This window comes from Eublepharis macularius, chromosome 1 (assembly GCF_028583425.1).
Source record: "Eublepharis macularius isolate TG4126 chromosome 1, MPM_Emac_v1.0, whole genome shotgun sequence".
Classification (NCBI taxonomy): domain Eukaryota; kingdom Metazoa; phylum Chordata; class Lepidosauria; order Squamata; family Eublepharidae; genus Eublepharis; species Eublepharis macularius.
Window position 1 is genome coordinate 131812776 of NC_072790.1, and position 23278 is coordinate 131836053.

Genomic DNA, 23278 nt, shown 5'->3' on the forward strand with positions numbered 1-23278 from the left:
TCCCACACAGAGTGGTGAACAAAGTCAGTGTTATTATTATCCCCACAATACAGCTGGGGCTGAGAGGAGTGGCTTACCCAAAGCCACCTGCAGAGTTCATGTCAGTAGTGGGAGTTGAACTAGCAGGGTGCTGATTCACAACCCGCCACTAACCACTATGCTACAGCAGCTGAAAATTCACAACCTTAACAAATACACGCACGGCTGCTGAATGAGATAGTCCAGAGTTTTTGTGGTTGGGTGCCATCAATATACAGATGACACCCAGCTCTATATTTCATTATCCAAGTCTCCAAATGTGACCATCTTGGCTCTGAACCAGTGCTCTGAGGCTGCAGTCAGACAGCTAAAGCAGAACAAGCTGAAGTTGAATCCAGACAAGACAGAGATAATGCTGGTCGGGAAGACTGAGGTTCTAGAAGTACTGGACCCATTTCTCCTGCATGGAGTGGAGTTGGCTTTTGCAGAGTGGTTAAGAGCTAGGGAGCACTCATGGGCCCAGCCTTGCACCAAGAGTACTTCTGATCTGCTGCATCTGGTGCACCAGCTCTCTCGTTTCTTAGGCTCAGCTGATCTGGTCAGACTTTTGTAACCACATGATTGGATTATTGTAACTACATACCCTTGAAGACAACTTGGAAACTGCAGCTGGTCCAGAATGCAGAAGCCCAATTATTGTCAGGGCTAGCCAACAGGAACATATCTTGTCCATTCTGAAACAACTACATTGGCTTCCAAGTTCAATTCAAGGTGATGCTTATGCTTGTTAAAGCTCTTCATATCCAAACGATCCTCTCCTCCCTTATGTCCCCATGCATCAGCTGTGGTCTTCAGACTGCCACTAGCTGGCTGTTCCCCACTTAGGGTGGCCTGCCTGGCACTGACCACAGCCCAGGCTTTTTCCATCACAACTCCAACTCTGGGGAATGAGTTCCCCAAAGAGATGAAGGGAACCCCTCAACGGAGATCTTCAGAGGGCATTGCAGGGCTTGTTTGTCTGCCAGGGCTTTTGATGAAATATGAACAGCACACATCCTTGGGGATGGGGGTATTTGAGATCTTAAAATTTTATTAGGTTTTAATTTGAAATGTTTTAATTATTACTTGTAATTCACCTTAAGTCAAGAAGAAAGGTGGAATATAATATTTCAATAATTAAATCAACGTCATGGGAAGCTTAACTGCCATTTCTACACATTAAACCTCTATTAAAGTGACTGGACATTTTCCTCCAGGACTGTTGGAAATCCTACAAATAACTCCCCTTCAGAGAGAACTTGCAAAAAAGCAAGCAAAAGCTTTAGATAGCTGGGATGAGAAGGGAAGATAACCTTTTGGGAATCTGACCCAAAACACAGGGAAGACCATGTACGTTCCACCAAAAGTATCCTTACCAGGCCTTCGCCAGGTTTGATGTTGGTCAAGTGAACCTCCTCAAGACATGCACCCTGACTCATGAGTGGATCAGTTGTTGACCGGATTGTCTTATCACAAATGCCATTTAAAATTTTGGACTGCAACAAGAGAAGAACAGGAGATACAGCATTACTTTTATAATCACAGTGTCTGTTCCACAGTCCCTACGTCGTCTCCAAAAAAACGGAAAAAAAAGATTTAATAGCTACTCCTGGTTGTACCCAAATTTGTAGGTTGCAGCAACTGCCAAGAGTTACCTTTCATTAGCCTTATCTGGTAAGAAGAGTGTGGTTCATTGTTTCCTATTTAAATACTGAAACCATAATCTAACCCTATATTACTTGAAGGTAGACCACTGTAATGAAGGCTTACCTACAGTTTGGAAGCTTTGTATAGCAGAGAATACAATGACCTGCCTCCTAATGGGAAAGTATTATGAGAACACATACACTGGCTCTAGGCCCAATACAGTTCCGAGGAGACTGTCTGTACCACTACAACTGCCAAAGAACATCCATTTAAGTTTATCATGTGCACATACATTCATAAAAACAAGGGCCCAGAGAGACATTCCTGGCCACTGTTTTATCTGCCCCAAATCTATGGAATCAGGCAAGGTGCAAAAGGAAGAGAAGAATGCAATGGGATGGAATTTGTGAGAAATGCAACTTTGTGCTGTTCTGTGGTTGTCTGGTAAATAAGATTACCTTGTTCTGAATATGCCTGCTCTAAACAGAAAGAGTTCCATCACTTTAAAAAACTTTTAGTATTTCTGCTAGCTTGTCCCCGGTTCAAGCATTTGAGTCTGAGGTAATTCTCTGTATTACGAGGGCTAGGACTGGGCCATAGAAATGTTTGTGCCTGGCACCATATACCGCATGAGCAGCATGCTCTTGAACATGACTGTATATAAGATTCACCCAATACGCACAATCCTCTCAGGAGGATCACACAAGACTGCCTTTGCAGAGTGGCCCCAGCCTCTACTATGTCAAGGACATGACCACAGGCCCAAAAGTTTGAATCAGGGTGTATTTTAGCAAACTCTCTCATGGGGAATGGTGAAGTCTGAGAACAATTCCAAGATTTCAGTCCTAGATACACTTACCTAGTCAACTGAAAGCAGTTGGACTTGCTAAGTAAACACACTTAGAATTGCCCAATAAACCTTTGATACTCAAACTCTAAGGACAAGTCTAAATCATAACTAGATACCCCAAAAGGAAAAAACAGCTTTTATGTATCTCAGCAGAAGAGCACACTCTTGGAAGTGTCTGTCCCATGTTCTAAACCCAGCAATTCTAGTTTAAAAAGATCTCAAAAACAGGCTTATAAAAGACCCCTGCCTGACCCCAAGACTTTCAAAAGCAGCAGCCAAAAACATCGGGTAGTACAGTGCTGAATGGCCTATTAGTCAGTGAGCAAAAATTTTGCAAAATGGCTAACATACACACACCCCTCTGCTGCCACTGTAAAATGAATTGAAATTTTACAGGAATTCAAAGCAGTGCAGCAGCAAAAATAAGTATATTCAACACATGATCTCTCTTGTGACTGAAATACTGCTGCAAAAATATTTGGGAAAACTCTTTTTCAAATCAACTGTAATTAGAAACAGAATTTTTATATCAATGTAACTGGTGGATGTCAGGGCTGGCTAGGGGATTCTCTCAGACTCTCCACTTCATCCAACACAGTGGTATGAATTAAAAGGGTCTTTATTCAGATAAAACTCCCTAGACATGCACTGATACAAGGAGATTTCCCAGAGTGCTGGAGTACAGTCTTCCCCGAGAGGTTATACTCCAGTTCCCCTCCCCCAGTCTAAACAAGTCAGCTGAAGTCAGTGAAAGTCCTGCAGGAGATGCCCAGCCGAAGTTCCCATGCCTGGTTCCCACACACTACCATCTGCTCTGATAGGGTCTCTTAGCAAAGCATAGGCATAGTGAAGGAAGTCACACTACAGGAAGAAAGCCCATTCCCCTCCCCCCCCCCAGTAGACATGCATTCACAGTCATGGCAGGCAGGCTGACTTGCCTGCCTGACAGTGAAGACCTTTCATAATGACAAATCACATTTGTTCTAATGTAAATATTATGTAATGTAAATATATTATGCAAGTATATTCAGTTAATATTTTTGTACATAGAATTTCTCTCTATTTAGAATCAAAATCCTTTTACCAGAGGTGTCAAACACATAGCCCATCAACCACAGCCCATAAGGCAACTTGTTACAGGTCCCAGCCTCACACTGCACTTGAGTGTACCAATGGGGTCAAGACAGGCAGAGTGCACAATCAGCTAGATAGACTGCTGGTCCCAAGAACACAGCAAACAAAGAGTTGTATGGAAAGGAAGGTGGCCCACTTCCTCGCTCAATGACAGCACTAGAGCCACTGCCCTGTCAACAAACAGGGACATGCTGGGCTGAAGGAGACACAGATGCACCAGCTCAGTTGCCAGAAAATATAAAAGAAACAGAGGCAGCTCTCTGTATTTCCAGGCGAAGACATAAGACAGAATTGTGAGCGTGCAAGGGCTTATTTAACCTATCATCAATCTAGGCCAAGGAGCACTCACCAGCAACTCTGACAGTTCCCTCTAGAGAGACACGGGGTCCCAGAAGCGAGTCAAGATATACAACAGAAGGAGAAGGAATTGGGTGTTGGAACATCCTCCCCTTCCAAACTGAAGCACACACAAGGAGGGGAGAATGTGCCCCCAGACACCCCCATGCTGATAGGAAGTGCAGTACAACTGCTGACCCTCCACACTCATGAGTGCTGCAGGAATCGGGCAACACAGAACACCAGCCCTCTCCATCCAAGTATGTAGCTTTACATTTGCCTCCCAGTAACCTCCTTCCCCACCAGTGATAAAGGTCCACAGCTGGCTGAAGAGGTAAGCAGATAGGGCTGTTAAGAGAAATTCTCTTAATCTCTTTTTACCCAGTTTCCACCTGAAATCCAACAATTCTTTACTTCTTTTTTAGAATTTGGAACCAGTTTCTAATCAATCCCTTTTTGATCAAAGAGAAATTTGAAGAGAGGAGGGGCAGGTAGGGAGGTTCTGCAAAATGTTAGAATTCCACTCTGTAAATGCTCAGAGACAGGCAGCGTCTTCTCAAGCCTTCCTACCTTCCTGCTACAGCACCACCCTGGGGTGCGTAACATAAAACAACTGCAAGGGGAATGGATGAAGTTACAAAAGGGTGCCTTGATTTCTCTTCAAAATGAAAGAAATCCTGCTCTTTAAAAGCGAAAATATAGAATAAGAGGAATCAATGGCTATATCAAAAAAAGCAATCTTCAACTATGAAAGCTCTGTTTATGTTATAGAGAACAGAAATCAAAGCCAGGAAAGCTCCATCTTATCTGCTCTGGGTTGAACTCTATGAGTGGCTTTGAATATCTTACCCTCTTTGTTTCCTGAATTCTCTACATTATCCAAAAGCAAGTTTGGACATCTTATCCTAGAGTAAGCCTGGAAGTTCCATTGTGGAAAACAGCAGAGTACTGAGGAACAGGCAACACGCAAGGCATTGTTAGCCTGAGCTTGTAACATACAAAGCTTTTTCAACCAAGAATTTTTTATGAGAACAGCTCCAAAGGGATTAAAGCAGGTATTCATAGCAAATGTATACTTACTACACTAAGAACTTTATCTTCCATTTCAGCTACGTGACAATCCTAGAAGAAAGAAAACCACTTGTTTCAAGAACTATGCATAGCAGCAACACTTCTAGGCACAATAAAGGGTCTGCGCAATACCGACAGACCTAGATTCCATAATACCTGGATACCACATTCCACTGGATTTCTCTGAAAACAAAGCCAAAATACTTGATGGCCTGCACAGAAACATGTAAATCACATGTAGCAGATATTCTGCTTGTGCGGAAATCTTTCATAAGAAAATTCGAGCTGCAGCCAAAGAATCAGTTTTACAAGCACAAAATTGTCCACAAGCCTCAGACCAATTTTTGCTGTTTGTACAATGGAGAAGCATGTGGCCTACTATGGTGTATATGTTGCCCTTTTGCTTTACAGGCAAAAAAATACAGCAGTTTGCTGAACAAACCCTCACACTCCTTTTTAAATACTTATTCTAAAAGCACTAATTTTGTTATTGTCTTCTAAGGTTTGACAGCCTTAGCCACTGAAATTTGACTCAGAGTCATTGTGCATTAAAAAAATCTGAAGTTCTCCAAAATACGCTACTAAAAGTATCCAAGCTAGCAAAGTCTAAAAGTAAACAAAGCATTGTTTACTCAGAATAAACGACCGACCTAAAGCAGGCTCATTTGGAAGATTACAGTGTTGCCTGGAATGGTGAAAGAATGCCTAAGCATAGTTTTCAAAATTTACTATCTAGTTTAATTGTATGCAAAATTTAAAATATGCATTCAATACAGGATGAGACCATATCATCAAACAAGTCTCGTAACAGTTGCAGTGATCTGCAAGACAATGGCATATGAATATATGTAGTATCTGGTAATAGAGCTTCAGCAGCCCTTATACCTTGATATTGAGAGAGGAGGTGGAATTCAAGCAAATCACTACACATTAGTAGTTAGGGAGCATTAATGGCACCTGCACATGAACAAAACCTTCATTGAATCTTGCCAATAACTATGCCACACCAAGAATACAGAAGAATTGTGTGACTGACAGGCATTTGGTCCCATAATGCAGAAAGGATTAATGCTTTTTTTTAAACTAATGGACTGGTAAAGTAAATAATTTCAGAAACCATTTCGTGGAAATAAAACAAAAAGGTATCAGCAAGCAAGAAAACCTGGCAACAGTTTTCATGCACCTGCTTTCCCTAATGAATTTAAAATCCCCAAGACACCAATTTATTTCTGTTACCAAGCTGCACACAGATTAGTGAACAGCTACTTCCCCACACCCATTTTTCCCTTCCTTTGTGGAAAAAGCAAGAATGACACACGCACAACTTCAACTGACCTTCTGAACAGTGGTGGTGAGATCCAAGCAGAGCTGAATTATTTTGTTCTTTGTTGTGGAAAAATCAGCAATCCCAGTAAATGGAGTTCTGTGGTACAACAAAAATACCTTTACAAAAGAAGAAGCCATTCAAAAGTTGCTGTTACCTGCATGCTTAGCACACACATGCTTAGCACACACTGCATGCATAAACACACACAGACCTCCTATATGCATCATGCTGGATAAATCCCCACCACCACCAAGGATGCTTAAAATCACCATGCTAATGTCCTAACCTAGGATACACAATTGGCTTGGCTTATTAGCCAACCATTAATTGTAGTTGCTACCAACTACGCTTCCCTTGCCAGAGCTCAAGAGAGAAGTATCCAAGTAAGACTGAAACATAAAATTCCCTTCACTTCATACTGAGCTCTGCCAAGAGGCAAAATGTGCAACGGGCCCGAGTGAGTAAAATTCAGCACAGTTCCTCAGAGCCTTTTGGACCCCAGAAAAGGCTTGAGAGGAACAAGGCCTCAGTTTTTGCAGGACTCTGGAGAAGAAAAAAACTGCTTGAGAGACAGGGAGGGAAGAAGATCAAAATCAAGCCCATCTAAAGCATTACTGGCTCCAATATTGTGGGTAGGGAGAAAGTTTTCCACTCCAGTAACTACAGTTGTCTCTGCGTTCTCACAAAGAGGCAAATGGCATTCATTGACTTGTGAGATAAAGTAAACACTTGGAGCATTCTGCTAGACTACTGATAAACATAACACTTTCCTTTTGGCACAGAAATAAAGGGATAAAGCTTAAAGGTATGCAAAATGCTGTAGTGTTTGCCTGTTAGAAAGTGACGTCTGGGGTTATTTATAAACAGGTGTGTGTGTGGGTGGGTGCGGGTGTGTGTGGGGTAGTACTCACTGCTAATACATACCAGTAGCTTTGGGGGGACTCTTCTACTATGGTGGGAGATCTTCAACTGGCAGCCTTGTTTGCCTGCTGCCACTCTGAGTAGCCACAGGAAAACAGTAACTTTGGCTACATCATGATATCACTTCCAGGGAAAACCGGGCAGTGATGTAGGATAGCTCTAGGAATCACTGGAAACTCTATAGTTACCAGAGTTTCTGCCAACTTCTAAAGCTACCCGACATCACTTCTAGATTTTTTCCCAGAAGTGACATTACAACATAGCAGATGTCACACACACCCCATTTCCCCATCCCCAATCCTTCTACCAGTTGCCAGTCACACCTTGACAAACCTACTGTCCCAAACTCCTGATGGGGGAATTGGTAGAAATCAGTGCTATCTTATTTATGAGTATCAGCAGCTTTAAAAATTTAAAAGGATTGTTTACAAGGACCTGCTGGGTGACAAAATAATCCATTAAAATATTCATCAGTGGAGAGCTTGGTATATTTATTTACTTAATTTATACCCTGTTTTTCACCTCAATGAGGAGTGAAAGCAGCATATCACTCTCCTCTCCCCAACAAGCTTCCATAATAGAGTGGGGACTGAAGCTTCGGATATTCCTGATCCTAGTCCAATACTTTATAACCACTATGCCAAAATGGCTCTCATAATAAAATCCCTTCAATTTAAAATTACACTGAAATTGAGTTAGATTAGCCAGCCATATCTCAGAAATAAAAATCAAGAGTGTTTCTTTACTTCCACATGAAATTCCATAATAACACTATTATGGTGTACTCTTGCCTAACGTGGTAATTAGTAGCTAACCTTCTAACACTATTTCCAAGCTTACCTCAATACTGAAAAGGATAATTATGGTGTTCTTTAAACACAGCTTTGGGGAGCTGCTGAGAAAGCCTTCACCCACTAATTTTAGAGGGTCAAGCAAGGGAGAAGCAACAAGGATGTGCCACAACACATATTAGCATTGAAAATGAGTAACTGATCCAATCAGTTACTAACTGCAAACAGTCGGAAAGACTATTTTGACAGAAGCAGAACTGAAAACAGTAAACAGCCACAGAACAACTAAATTCCTTGCTAGAAACAAAGCTTGTTTAGGAAGGACAACTGCATTCTCTGGTTTGTGCTCTCACTCTCTATGCACCTCCTGTGTCACACACTTGGTTCTTATGGATGGATGGCAGGATGTGAAAGATTTTGTTTTATCTCCTAACCCCAAACAAGGTCTCAACTGTGGCATTATCTGCTTTGATACTTGCCAGCTTCTACTACAGCTGTCAACACAGAGCACCACTAACTTTAGTCAGAAATGACAGCACATTTTTCATTTCTTATCCTCCCCCTCTCAATTCCTTTTCATCATGCCAAACAAAAACAGAAAACTCAGTCTAAATTTTGACTGACTACATTTAAGTTGTTTTAGTAATCTGGGTCAAGAACAACTATATGAACAAGAATACTTCCATGTTATCTGTCCTCAGGACAGCATATGGGAGTACACTTAAAAGCACAAGATAATGTTAAAACTAGAGATGGGCATGATCCAAAAAAAATTAACGATCCAGCTGATTGTGGATCGGGGCCGGCAACGATCCCAAATAAACGATCCACACTGATCATCTCCCGTTCCTGATCCGTGGATCGTAGATTGTGGAGGCAAAAGCAGAGGGGCGCCCCGCTGTTCCCAGCGATACAGGAACGGTGGGTGATGCCGGCGGCATCTGTGTTTGTGTTTGGCCGTCTGTGTTTGGCCGTCAGAGCTGCCTATCATGGTTTGCAGGGATGAGATTGGAGTGCCCATGGCTACAGAACACCCCCTTCCCCCTCCCTCCCCTGAGTGTCTTCTCCCAACTGGTGACTGCTTTGCTGCTCCGCAGTTGGAAGGAAGCCCTGCTGATCAAGGAAAGCTGGGCTTCCATTTGGGTTTCCAGGGCGACAGAAGGAGGGCAAACACAGCTCAGGCATTCCCCTGGCTCCGTTGCCAGGGGAATAGATTGCTGGCGCCTGAGTGTCTGGATCCCTGATCCGAGCCTGATCACCCCGATCCAGGCCCCTCCCGATCGCTGGATCGTTGGCTGTGGACGATCATGATCCGCTGGGTCGCGATCGCCATTATCGTGGGTTTTTTCCGATCGTAATGCAGATCGTGCCCATCTCTAGTTAAAACATCCCTGGGCAGTAAAGTAAGAAGATGGTGACTTCTCTCTAAGGCATGCCTTGGCAAACTGAAGGGGAAAAAAAGAATTCATGCCAACTAGGAATCCTGAAAGATACGAATAATCTTTTCAGGGCTTTTTTGTTTGTTTTTAAAAACATACAAAAAGGACCATTACCTGTCCAGCCACGTCAACAAAGCCTTAGCAGCACCAATAAGTTCCACCACTGACGTAAGGAATTCGTTAGGGGGTTTGCGCAAGGTATTTCCATCATAACTTGAACTTTTCCTCCGGCTGCTGATGTAATTTTGCAGATTGTTGGAAGAAGCTCGTAACTTAAGAACCAGGGTTTTCATGTTGTCCGTTTCGAGGCCATAATTCTACAGAAAATATATAGTGAGTGAGCATGATAATTTCTCAAAGGAGTCCTGCAAAGCAAGAATCAGGCCACCCTATGAATGGAGTCAGAGCTTTCATTGGTCATATGAGTTTCTCATATCCTAGCTCAACTTCTAAACATGCAGTCAACGTGTACTTGAAATTCCAAAGAGTAAACTTTCACTTTTTTGCATTCCACTAGAAATGGCTATTCTTTTCTCATTTTTAATAAGCCTCACTAAAAGCCAAGCATGAGAGCATATACAACAAGCTTAGCTACCTTAGTTTTGATTTAATGGAATTGTGAAAAGCCCAGCGTACTCCTTATCAAAAATTATTACAGAAGAAGGCAAATTACCCAAGATGGCTCAAATAAATTATCGGATGAGTGCTTGGTCTTTGCTTTTTTAAAATTATTTTATTTTATCAAAGTAAAAAGGGGATACAAAAGAAGGATGGGGGAGGGAAAAGTTAATAAGGTCAAGAAGATTTTGCGACTTATCCTTACAAGAATTCTTAGAATACAGGGTGCACAAAAACTTAATCTTTTTCAATATTTATCCATATAGCAATAAAGATTGCAACTGTTAAGTCCCATTACTGTATATTATTCCTCTATACTACACATATTTAGAGCCTCCCACCTCCTTCTCCACACTTAGTAATAAAAATTAATAATCAAAAAGGAAAAACTCCTTCCATTATTACTACAATATTTCATCTTCTCTCTTTATGTAACTGATTAATATAGCAATCCTCTCTACTTATCCCTAGCTTTATTAATGTTTCCGTATCTACAAACTATTTTAACAATTATATATTCAATTATATATTCATACATTTCCCCCCTTGTCAGACTATAACCTCTCATAAGCTATATACAATAAGTCAGTATGTGATCTTATTCCAATTTATAAAACTGCAACATTTTATTTATTCTATTCTTTATAAGCAAAATAATCCCCCATTTCTCTTCAAATTCTCTTATTGGCTTGGTCTTTGCTGAATGGCTAAGGTCCAGAATCAAGCCCTAGTGCTGCTACTAAAAACTTAACACTTAAGTCTTTCAGAAATTCCTTTTCGATTTTATTTATGAACAGGGAAGATCAATTTAAATCACCAAGGGAAAAAGAACTGTACATTAAGTTTTTCAATCTGCAATTAAATTAGGGTGTTCTTCATAAAGATTTGTTCTTGCTGGCTGTTATAACCTTAATATTTGAATCCCAGATGAAGGTTTCATTTTAGAACAGCAACATCTGAGTTTAGTTTTACAGTTCCTGAGGAGTTAGCCGTGTTAGTCTGTAGTAGGAAAATCAAAAAGAGTCCAGTAGCACCTTTAAGACTAACCAATTTTATTATAGCATAAGCTTTCGAGAATCAAGTTCTCTTCATCAGATGCCTGATCAGAAAATTAATTATTGGTTATTTACCATTTGAAACAGATAGCTATGAAATCATTGTGAGGCAAACAATCTCCAGTTTATTAATAACAACAACATTTGATTTATATACTGCCCTTCAGGACAACTTAATGCCCACTCAGAATGGTTTACAATGTATGTTATTATTATCCCCACAGCAATCACCCTATGAGGTGGGTGGGGCTAAGAGAACTTTGAAATAGCTGTAACTGACCCAAGGTCACCCAGCTGTCTTCAAGCGGAGGAGTGCGGAATCAAATCAATAGGTTACTCATTTATATTCGGACAACTTTCCTGATGTTCTTAATTGGAAGGAGAAAAATAATCATTTTTTTTAATTTACACCATTTATAGTCCACCTTTCTCACAGAGACTCAAGACCAATTACACAATATGAGTCAGTACAATCAATATCACATTTCAATATACATGTAATGGGTATATACATGCAATTTGCAAGATTTAGAGAGAAAGAATGAAAAGGAAGGTTTAATTTAAATATTCAATAATGTTGAAACAGAACAGAGAAAAATTCCATAACTGATATATTAAACAGAGAAACTACCCAGTAGGATCATACTTATAGCAACAGTTGTGAAGTCTATAGTCCTTCAGCGTTTACATCAATAGTAGTGAAATCTATGGTACCTTACTGATTATAGTAATAGTAATAAAGTCTTTGGTCCCTCCTTATTCCTTTACTGATGAATTCCCTATTTCTTTACTGATGGATCTCTTGAGGTCACTTTCTTATAGTACAGCCCTCCCATCTGAGCAAAAAGCCCTCTTGAACAATTTGGTTTTGCATTGTTTATGGAAGGCCAGGAGAGTTGGAGTTTTCCTAACCTCCTTAGGTAGACCATTCGTAAAGTGGGAGTCACCACAGAGAATGCACATATATAGGTAGCTGTTGATTTTGCCCATGTAAAGGGTGGTACTTGCAGAAAACCCTGTTCAGATGAGCAAAGTTGCCGTGGTAGAATATAGGAAGAGAGGCGGTCCTGTAGGTATGATGGACCAAACTGCATGCCTTACTGGTATCAGAAAGAGGATGTTACAGCTTGCATAACAGAGATCTGGTTGGAGGAAGCTCAAGATGCATAGCCATGTTAGTCTGTCTTTAGCAGTAGAAAAGACCAAGAGAACAGTAGCACCTATAAGCACCTATCTTTGTGGAAGGGTATGAGCTTTCATGAGTGACAGCTCACTTCTTCAGATTGGCTGGAGGAAAATGATGTGGTGTGTCTGACCCAACTAACTCCAGCGGGCGATGCAATCCTTGGAGACCAGGGAGGAGGAGTTGTTATTATCCTCCATGAGTTCTTTACCTTTCATAGACTTCCAGTGTATGCTATAGCAGGCACTGACTGTATGCTCCTTTCATTGGGAAGCTGAGATACATTAGGTGTTCTGCTTATCTACTGTACACCCAGCTCCCCACTAAGCACCCTTTCTGAATTGGCAGAGATGATCTCAGATGTAGTGTTGGAGACATCTAGACTGACTGTTCTGGGGGACTTCAGCATTCATGCTGAATGCTCCACATCAGGGCCAGCCCAGGCATTTTCTGCTTCCCTGGCAGCCCTGGGCCTCTCTCAAATAGGAACAGGCCCTACACATGAAAGAGGTCACACCTTGGACTTAATATTTTGCACTGAGGCCTTGGAGGAGGACCTTGTTTTGAGGTTGGAGATACAGACTGGACCACAGTCTGACCATTATCTACTGAAGACAAAGTGTCAAAGTGAATATGGGCTTGGTACCCCCCCCCCAAACAAGGGGAGGCTGTTAAACTGGTTCGCCCAGAAAGGCTTGTGGACTTTTCTAAATTCCAAAATGTCTCGAGGAACCTTAGCATTCCAAACATGTGCTATATTGAAGGTGCTGTTGGAGTACAGAATGTAAAGCTCCTTGAAATCACTGACAACACTGCCCCTCTCTGACCTCTCTCTTTACCACAGAGCTGGGTGACCTAAAGAGGCCTGGAAGATATCTAGAAAGATGCTGGCAGAAAACTCATGCTGAAACTGATAGAGTATGCTATAGAACCCATTGGAAAACCTACGAAGGGGTAATGAGGGCAGCAAAGAAAAGCTATTTCTCTGCAACCACTGCATCAGCCAGCTCATGACCATCCCAGTTATTCAAGGTATCTCGTCATCTCCTAACTCCTAAATCTGAATCTTTACAACCTCAAGAACAGATCATTAATTGTAATGCTTTTGCAAAGTTCTTTACTGAAAAAATAGTACAAATACATTCAGATCAGAATGACAGCAGTAATATAGGTAGAAGAAATACCCATTGCACCTTTTGGTTCACATATGGACCACTTTAAACCAGTTACAACAATGGATATTGATAGGGTCCTGGAATATGTGAAAGCCACAACCTCTATGCTGGACCCTTGTCCATCTTGGCTACTACTAAAATCATGTAAAGACCATGCTTTTGCAGCTGTGACTGGTTGGTTGAAGCAGAGTCGGCTGAAACTGAACCTGACAAAGACAGAGGTCCTGTACTTGAGCCATGGGAGATTAGGTTCGGGACTCCGGCTCCCGGCCCTCAATGGGGCACCCTTAGTGCCAGTTCCGAGGGTTAAGAGCCTGGGGGTGATCTTGGATGCCTCCCTGAAAATGCAGGCACAGGTCATAGCGGTTGTCAGGTCCTATTTTTTCCATCTGTGGCAGACCAGGCAACTTGTCCCTTACCTGTCAACCCGTGACTTAACTACAGTGATCCAAGCAACGGTCATCTCTAGGCTAGATTACTGTAACTCGCTCCACACAGGGCTGCCCTTGAGCCTGACCCAGAGATTACAGCTGGTACAAAATGCAGTGGCGCGTGTTATTACAAGTGCCAAATAAGGCACATATAACACCGTTCTTACGCGAGCTGCATTGGTTGCCAGTGGAGTACCGGATTAGATTCAAGGTTTTGGTATTGACCTATAAGGCCCTGTGTGGACTGGGACCAGCATATCTACGGGACCATCGCTCCCCATATATTCCCTGGAGGACACTCCGATCAGGGGACAAACAGCTGTTGGTGGCCCTTGGCCCCAAGGAGGCCCACCTAGCCTCAACTAGAGTCAGGGCCTTTTTGGTCCTGGCTCCCACCTAATGGAACGCTCTGTCCACTGAAATTAGGGCCCAGCAGGACATACTATCCTTCCGCCGGGCCTGCAAGACAGAGTTGTTCCACCAGGCATATGGCTGAGACCTCCGCCGGCCCGAAAAAAGGAGTGTATAAAATCTTAACCTTCCCTGTGAAGGCTGTCCACCATCCTGTTTTAAATGTGTATGGATTTTATTGTATTTTAATATGTTGTTTTTATTGTATTTTGTATTTTAATATGTTGTTATCTGCCCTGAGCCCGCTCGCTGAGAGGGTGGAATAGAAATTTGAAATAAATAAATACGTCCTTGAGGTCTATTATAAATCAGTCACTAACTCAGGGCACTTTCCCCCAACCACTCAAATAGGCAATTACCTACTCGCTACTTTAAAAATCATCCCTAGACAAAAACAACATGGCCAATCATTGCCCCTCTCCAATTTCCCTTTTTGGGTAAAGTGATTAAAAGAGCAGTAGCTGACCAACTCCAGGTCTTCTTGGATAAATCTGGAGCTTTGGACTCATTATAGTCAGGATTCAGACCGGGCTATGGGATGGAGACTGCTCTGGTGACATTAAGTTGATGATCTCCGCCTAAACATAGACAAAGGCCATGCTTCCTTGCTACTCCTCTTGGACCTATCTGCTGCCTCTGATTTAGTAGACCATGCCACTTTGTTGAGGCACCAGGAGGCAGAATTGGGTATCTAGGGAAGGGACTGGTTTAAATTGTTTCTGTTAGAATGGACTCAAAGGGTAGCTGCTGGGGACCAACTATCTGCAGAATGGGAGTTATCATGTGGACTACCTCAGGGAACTTATCCCTCATGTTGTTCAACCTCTATGTAAAGCCTTCAGGAGAACTCATTCATATCTATTGAATTGGATGCCATCAATATGCAGACGACACCCAGCTCTATATCTCACTATCCAAATAATCACAGAATGCTGTAAAAATCTTAGGTTGCTGTTTGACAGCTGTGGTCAAATAGGTGAAAGCAAACAAGTTTAAAAGGAACTCAGACAAGATGGAAGTGATGCGAGTTGGGAAGACAGAGATCTTGAAGGGCATCATGCTTCCCACTTCCGATGGAGTTCGTGACCCTTGCAGACTCAGTCAAGAACCTAGGGGTTATACTGGATCTAGTGCTACTGTTAGAAAAGCAAATAAACGAACACCAAAAGGGAAAGGGCTTCCTCAAGAAGACTGTACCAAGGAAATATAAAGGAAGCACGCCAAGAATTATTATATTGCCCTATGTACAATGATACACTCAAAATTACAACAATGGGTGCAATAACAATTGTTTACAATAATCGTAAGAGCAAGAAAAGTTCAATATTTACAATAATCATAGGAGCAAGAAACTTATATACTTATAAGGGCAATATAATAAACTTATAGGGCAATATAATAATTCTTGGCGTGCTTCCTTTATATTTCCTTGGTACAGAAAAGCAAATAAAGGCAGCTGCAAAAAAAATGCTTTCTACAAACTCAGCCTAGCCTGGAAGATAACCTCTACCTTGACATGGCCAATCTGACCACCTATATCCATGCCATTGGAACACTGATATTTGACTATTGCAATGAACTGTATACTGGTCTCCCCTGTAAGTTAACTCAGAGAGTCTGGTTGGTGCAGAACACAGCAGTTCAACTGTTATCGGGAGCTAGGAAAACCATGAATATTACTCCCAGTCACTACACTGGCTTCGTATCAGTTACCATGCTCAGTTCAAGATATTGCTGTCATCTACAAAGCTTTCTACAGCCTTAGTCCATTGTATCAATGGGACAACCTCTCTCCCTATATTCTACCATGGCACAATATCATATAGTATGTATATTCTTGCATTTGCTTAAGCATCCATGATGGTTAACTAACATAGTTAAACCAAAATATTCCCAAACTGGGTCTCTTTTACAGCCTGTTGCCATTATAGGTTCTATCTTCAAGGGAAATAATATGATACATTTCAGGCTACAATCACAAAGGCTTCTAGAGTATTCTGCTCAAAAAGTTTCACTTTTATTTATACTGCTTGCTCCTCCCTCTTCACATTTAGTTCTTAACATCTCCTCCTTTTCCAGATCTATTCCACCCCAAACAATTTTCTATTCATTGAATTTCTTGAAACATAGCACTTAAGAAGTCAGGGTTTGATTCGGTATACATAGATTTGCTGAGGAACAACAGGATTGAGGTCTCTTTTTCAACTTTATATATTTATTTTAAAACATTTTTGCTGTTACAAAGAGGCAAGTTATCTCTGCAGTCACAAATTCACAGTTTTGAGAACTGCCAAATGAAGCATCTGTGATGGTATCTTCTAGACAGAAAAAATTACCCAAAATAATCTTATAGAAACCTCTAGAAGAGCATGACAATAGGGTCCTAATAAATTAATCAATGGAATTCATTTAAAAAGTTTGTTAAACATTGCCTATATGTGGTATGACAAAGTAAAGGTCAATGCAGACTTTAAAAATCATCTTATCAGGAGAGCCATTTTGAGAATTTGGAACAAATATAAACTGAGACTAACGCAGAAGACACTGCTTTGAATTTCAATACAGGAAGCGTTTTATAGGAGAGAGATGATTTTCAAACAGGGATGGTTGACTTATGGAGATTTACTAGAATTCTCACAGGGAGATTGTAAATTGAAGACAAGGGAGAATTTAATAGCTAAAGGTGATAAATGTCAATGGTTTTCCTATGCACAACTTTTAGAAAGATTCAAATTAGATTAAAAAATTATGGGGTTTTGAACATGACAAGACTGAATTTGAAAAAAGCCTGTGTTTAAATGATGAACATGTTATTCCTAAAATATGTAAGTTATTGAAATTTGAAACAGAAGAAGAATCTGAAAGATTGTATGGTAAAATTGGCTAAAAATGTTGGGTATAATATAATGATGGATCAGTGGAAAAATATGTGGATAAAGGGGCTTAAATTTACTTTGAGTGTTAGACTTGAAGAAAATTTTTATAAAATGGTGTATTGCTGGTATACGTCCCCTGACAAATGAGCTAAAATGAGTAAAGGTATGTTGAATAAATGTTGGAAATGAGAGAAACAAGAAGGAACATTTTATCATCTTCGGTGGACCTGCCGTAAGGCTAGAAAATTTTGAATTCAAATCCATATGATAATACAAAAAAATTTGTATTTGTGTCAAAGTATTTTACTAACTGCACAATAAGTAATATAAACTCATTGTAAAATGGGCAACTAAAATAGTGCTGTACTACTAGCTGGTAACGTGAAAAAACATGCCTCCTCTTTTAAAACTGTTTGAGAAGCCAAGAGCCATCTCTGAAAGCAACAGCATGATCCAGCCTGGTTCATGCCAAATCCCTATAAAACTGGTGGTGGAGGGGTATAAAGTACATCAGGCATGGGTGGAAGGAAGCACTACGCACTTTCACAATCTTTGCTTTTCCACATGAGGCCACTTTATTTGAAGCTCCTGGTGAAGGTTACTTCTAAATTAATCTCTGTGCTTCAGTGGCAGAAATATAGTTAAAGGAGGAGGGGGACAAAGGCAACAAAGAATTAAGCATCCTCCTCCCATCCCTAATGTGCTTTAAATTCCCCATTCATACACACATATTTGGTAGCTTTTGACAGAGGGGTCCCCTCCCACTGTCTCAGGGCCACTGCCAGGCTCTAGGGCCAAGCTAAATGGGTACCTTGCTCGAGGACTCACATTGTTCTCTCTCTTTGATTTGATTACTCTCTCTTTATTTTGTGCAACTGTCCTGCCTGTTCAGGTCGAGTGTGTGTGTGTGTGGGGGGGGGTTAGGGCTCCTATGCAAGGGGGATTGATGTCTCTTTCCCTTCTGGGTTCAACTTGCCCCATCCATGGGACTTGGTCTCTCACCCCCCCCCCCCGATCGGGGGAAGGGGTTCTGTTGGTGCCGCCACGGCCGGCAGGCGGGTGATATCAGCAGCCACATCTTCTGGGGCAGTGGGGGGGGACGACATTTCTGTGCATGTTCTGTGTTGTGTCCCCCCCCCGGCAGCCCTGAAAGAGGCATCCCTTGAGGGCCCTGTTTGCCTGCTGCCTATAAGTTGCACCTGCTAATGATGGGGTGCGCACCATGAAGGGCAGTGGGACTTAGAAGAGCCTCCTCCCAAGGAGGTATCCTTCACATCTGCCAGGCTGGCAGCTGGGTGATGTCTGTGGCCACCGCTCCTTTGCATGAGGGACAGTGTTACACATATAGCTGTGCAGGGCCGTGGGAGGGTCCCCTATCATTGTGCTTAGTGTATCCCTCACCTCCTGACATAGGGGGAATGGGTTCCATCGTTGCCGCCACGGCCAGCAGGTGGGTGATGTCCACAGGGACAGGCATCAATTCAGCTGTACTGCCAGCTGTCTCAGTGCACGGGAGGGGACATAGTCTGTTCCTCCCTGACCGGGGGAAGGGGTTCCATCCTTGCCGCCATAGCCGGCAGGTGGGTGATGTCTGTTGCCACCGCTCCTCAGCACGAGGGATGGCTTTGCACATAAAATTGTACAAGATGGTGGGAGGGCCCCCGATCCATGGGACTTGTGGTCTCCTCTGCGCTGGGGGGGGAAGGGGTTCCATCCTTGCCGCCATGACCAGCAGCTGTGTGACATCTGTGGCCGCATCCTTCTATGGTCCCTAATGGGACCTGCTGTCTCCTCTGCACTGGGGGGGAAGGGGTTCCGTCCTTGCTGCCACAGCCGGCAGGTGGGTGATATCTGGGGCTGCCACATCCTATCCCTGGGACTTAAAATAGCCTCCCCCCAAGGAGGGGAAGGCATCTGTGACTGCTGCCTCATCTCAAAGGGGTCTTTTGACAGTAGAATCAAATCCACGTACTCAGATAATGTGATATGTCATAATATGAGTATATGCAACAATGTGATATGAAATACTGTGATAATATGAGTATATGAAACAATGTGATATGAAATACATTGATAATGTGCAAATATGCAACAATGATATGAAATAATATGATAATAATTGTGTGCCGCAGAGGTTTGGGTGGGTTTTGTTTGGTCGGCGGCCACGTCTTCTACGGTGGAGAGGCCTCACATCACTGAGATCATAAGCTGTGGAAGGTAATAGGACTCCCTCCCAGAACCCCGCCAGCAGGACTTAGAACAGCCTCCCCGCAAAGAGGGAGAGGTATCCCTTCCATTCCTGCAAGAGGACTTAGAATAGCCTCCCCCTAAAGGTGGAGGTGTCCATCAGTGCCGCCACGTCCAGGAGGTGAATTTTGTGGGTAGCCAGTCACTCACCGCTCCTCAGCATGAGGGACAGGTATCAATCAGTCTTTTTCCCATCCCAGAGGGGTACCCTGCACACCATTCAAAGGACTTGGGCTCCATCTGGGGGACTTAGTCTTACCCTCCCCAACCACAGGGAGGAGGAAGCAGTCACCATCATCATCCATCACCCGTGCCTGACAGTGGCTGCCCGTTGGGGTGTGCGGGCAGGCACAGGTGGTTGCCGCTGGCTGGCAGCCAAACCCCCTCCCCCGGAGAAGGGAGGTGGCTGGCCGCCTCCCTGAGCCCGAAAGGAGGGGGTGGCCACCGACATCACTTATCTGCTGGATGAGATGGCGGCCGCTTGTTGGGGTGTGCGGGCAGGCATGGGGGGGCCTCCGGCTGGCAGCCAAACCCCCCACCCCCAAGAAGGGAGGCTGCCGACCGCCTTCCCGAGCCCACGAGGAGGGGGCGGCCACCGATGTCACCCATCTGCCGGATGGGATGGTGGCTGCCCATTGGGGTGTGCGGGTGGGCACAGGGGGTGCCACTGGCTGGTGGCCAAACCCCCCGCCCCCAAGAAGGAAGGTGGCCAACCGCCTCCCCGAGCCTGTGAGGAGGGGCGGCCACCGACATCACCCATCTGCCGGACATGAAAGTGGCCTCCCGTTGGGGCGGGTGGGTGGGCACAGGGGGGTGCTGCCGGCTGCCAACCACATCCCTGAGCCCACGAGGAGGGGGCAGCCACTGACATCACCCATGTCACCGACATGACAGTGGCCACCCATTGGGGCATGCAGGTGGGCACGGAGGGGTGCCGCTGGATGGCAGCCACACACCCCGCCCCTGAGAAGAGAGGCAGGCAACCGCCACCCCAAGCCCATGAGGAGGGGGCAGCCACCGACATCATCCACATCTGGGGGTCCATCACTTCAAATGGAGCCATAAGTCAATTGTCATTGATGGCTCCAATTCTATTGAATGGGCCTTTCCTGGGAGCACCAGCTTTGGGGGGTCTATAACTCGGAGGTCCATATTGCAATCTTCACCAAACTTGGAGGGTTTCTTGGGGGGAACCTGCTGAAAACTCCCTGCGAGTTTGGGCTCTGTTGAGTCTGAAGGGGGCCGTTCTGGGCTCTGACGAACCACAAACCACGAACTGGTTTGTGAACCGGGTCAAGTTCATCAAAGTTCAGGGTTCGTAAAATGGAACAAACCTCGAACCTCGTGGTTCATTTTTTTTTCCAGTTCATGCCCATTTCTAGTAGCAATTACTGGGCAAAACAGTGCTTCTCTGTTTCATGCACACACCAAAAGGACAAACTAGATGTTTGACAATGAACAAATAGTTAAACTTTTTCACATGAATATACACATGACAAGTTACATTTTTAATGCTTGTTTCAAATAAAATGGCTTCAGCTAAGCGTGTTTTGATAGAGACTCACAGACTGAGTTTAAAGGTATTTGCATTACATACTTACTGTTCAATCCTACTAGGATTTCCACTGGTACAAGAGGGAGAAGGGGCCATTTTTGACTATTAAAAAGGCTGAACCAGAAATTGTGGGGCCCACATGGACAAAAAGTTATGCAAGATGGAAAGCAGGAGAGTTTGGTGAGAATGGGCCTCTTCCCTCTTGCATCAATGAAAAAGTTGCTAGGACCCAACTCATAATTTTAAATTGGGCACCGGGGGTGGGCGGGTTGCATTAAAAGTCTAGTTTTGTTAAGAGAATTGAAAAAAAGATGAACATCGGATTTTTAATTAAAATAACATTCTTCATCATCCTTATTTATATTTCATCTGGAAATTAAAAGATTCTTCTTCTTATGATATACCTTACAGAGGAAGCCAAGGAATAAGCAAGGTGATAAGGACATGACAGAAACACGCTCACATTAAAAAAAAATTGGCTATGTGAATTCCTGCCCTGTTTTCAAGAACATTACTTGGACAATCCCCTAACACATCAGTTAGAAAGGGCAATTGTTCTACAAATACTATTTTATTTATTTATGTCATTTATGGTCCGTCTTTCTCACTGAGACTCAAGGCGGATTACATGGTGTGAGATTAGCACAATCAGTATCAATGACATTTCCATAAACAATGCCATAGGGTAAATAAATACAAGTTTACAAAGACGTAGCAGTAACAAGGATCCAATGCAGAATTGAAGAAATGCTGAAATAGAACATAATCAATTCTAGGACTGATGTTAGACAACATGAGGCACAGGTAGTATATAGGAGTACATATTTAAAGCAACAGATAATATTAAGGCAACACAGGTGCTGAGTTCTATAGTTCATAACTTATTAGTGAAGTATAAGAGACCCCCTCCCTACAATACAGCCCTCCTATCTGAGTAAAAAGCCTTTTTTGAATACTAATTCTCAAAAGTGCAAAAAACAGCCTTGATAGGATACCGCATGCATACACACACACAGTTAAGGCCCTGGTCATACTCCTGGAGGCTAGATTTGGCTTCTCCAAGGATAAAACTCAAGTCTCTAAAAACTTGCCAAGGTAATTTGAGCCAAGGAGAACATAGCCTCCACACACCACATGTACATCAGGAAGTGATACCTATAATTCTGCCTCCAAGTATTACAAAGCTGTTCTCTGTACACAGCTGAAGAAACAGCTTCCTAGCAGTTGAGCATTAATGCAGCTGTCCTAACTTATTCAACAAACAAAAGCAAGCATTTAAACAAATCTACCACCTTTCAAATATGCTTATATGCAAGCACAAGATATAATTCTAGTGAGGACCTAGCATCTGAATTTTCCGTTCCATTTCACAGAAACTGTGGGAAAAAATATCCCCCCCCCCCAGTTTGGTTGCTGACTTAGTTCTTGCGGCCTCACACACAGTCAACAGGGTTTCCATCCCCTATTGGGGGCAGGGGATCCCCTACCTCCCCCCACTTCTGCTTAACTGGCCAGCAGGGGGGAAGGCTCCTGAGAGGAGGCAAGTGCAAAGTATGCACTTCCTTATTATGTCAGAAAACGATGTTATTTCCAGCATGACAGCACATGAGAGAGGGGGTAAGTTCCCATCCTCCCCATCCCCTGGTTTGTCACCTGGGGCACCTGGCACCTCTAACAGTCAACCATGAGTGATTTTTTAAAACAATTCTGTTGCTAATCCATCAAGGACCTCAGAATAGATCTCCAACAGTGGATGCAATATATAAATTAGCTACAGTTTGGTCAGGTGAGATGCAGCATCACATAGTATGGTAGGTGAATTTCAGATGAATTCTAGTTGCAAAATTCTAAAGTTTTGTCTTCCAAATCATTAAACACACTATTATACTTAGAAAACATAATTTGTGAGTGAATTTACCCCAACTGAGTATGATAATCCTTTAATTCAGTCCACATAATTTTGAGAAATAAATGGTTGCATACTTTGCCCAAAATACAAGTGTTGTATGTAAGAGGAATCATGGCTGGAATTCCAACAGTGTTATGCATGAATGGAAGGAACCTCCACTTGTGCAGGCAAGAGGAATCCCCAATTTCAAATGATTCCTCCCTCCAGCCCCTGCATCACATCCCAAGAGGGTCTCCCAACCATGAAAAATTACTTCGGAGGATTAAAAAAAGAAAGATATCAAA

At 42.9% G+C, this 23278-nt stretch overlaps 1 protein-coding gene across 1 annotated transcript in view; it reads right to left on the reverse strand.

Annotated features, from left to right (window-relative positions):
- The window catches only part of CNKSR3 (CNKSR family member 3), an 84216-nt gene that overhangs the window by 17334 nt on the left and 43604 nt on the right, over positions 1 to 23278 (reverse strand). The window contains exons 3-6 of the mRNA XM_054975220.1: positions 9649 to 9851; positions 6392 to 6479; positions 5066 to 5107; positions 1395 to 1514 (exon numbers count right to left, since the gene is read on the reverse strand). Coding sequence (XP_054831195.1) covers positions 1395 to 1514; positions 5066 to 5107; positions 6392 to 6479; positions 9649 to 9851 — 453 coding nt within the window. The remainder of the gene's footprint in view (positions 1 to 1394; positions 1515 to 5065; positions 5108 to 6391; positions 6480 to 9648; positions 9852 to 23278) is intronic.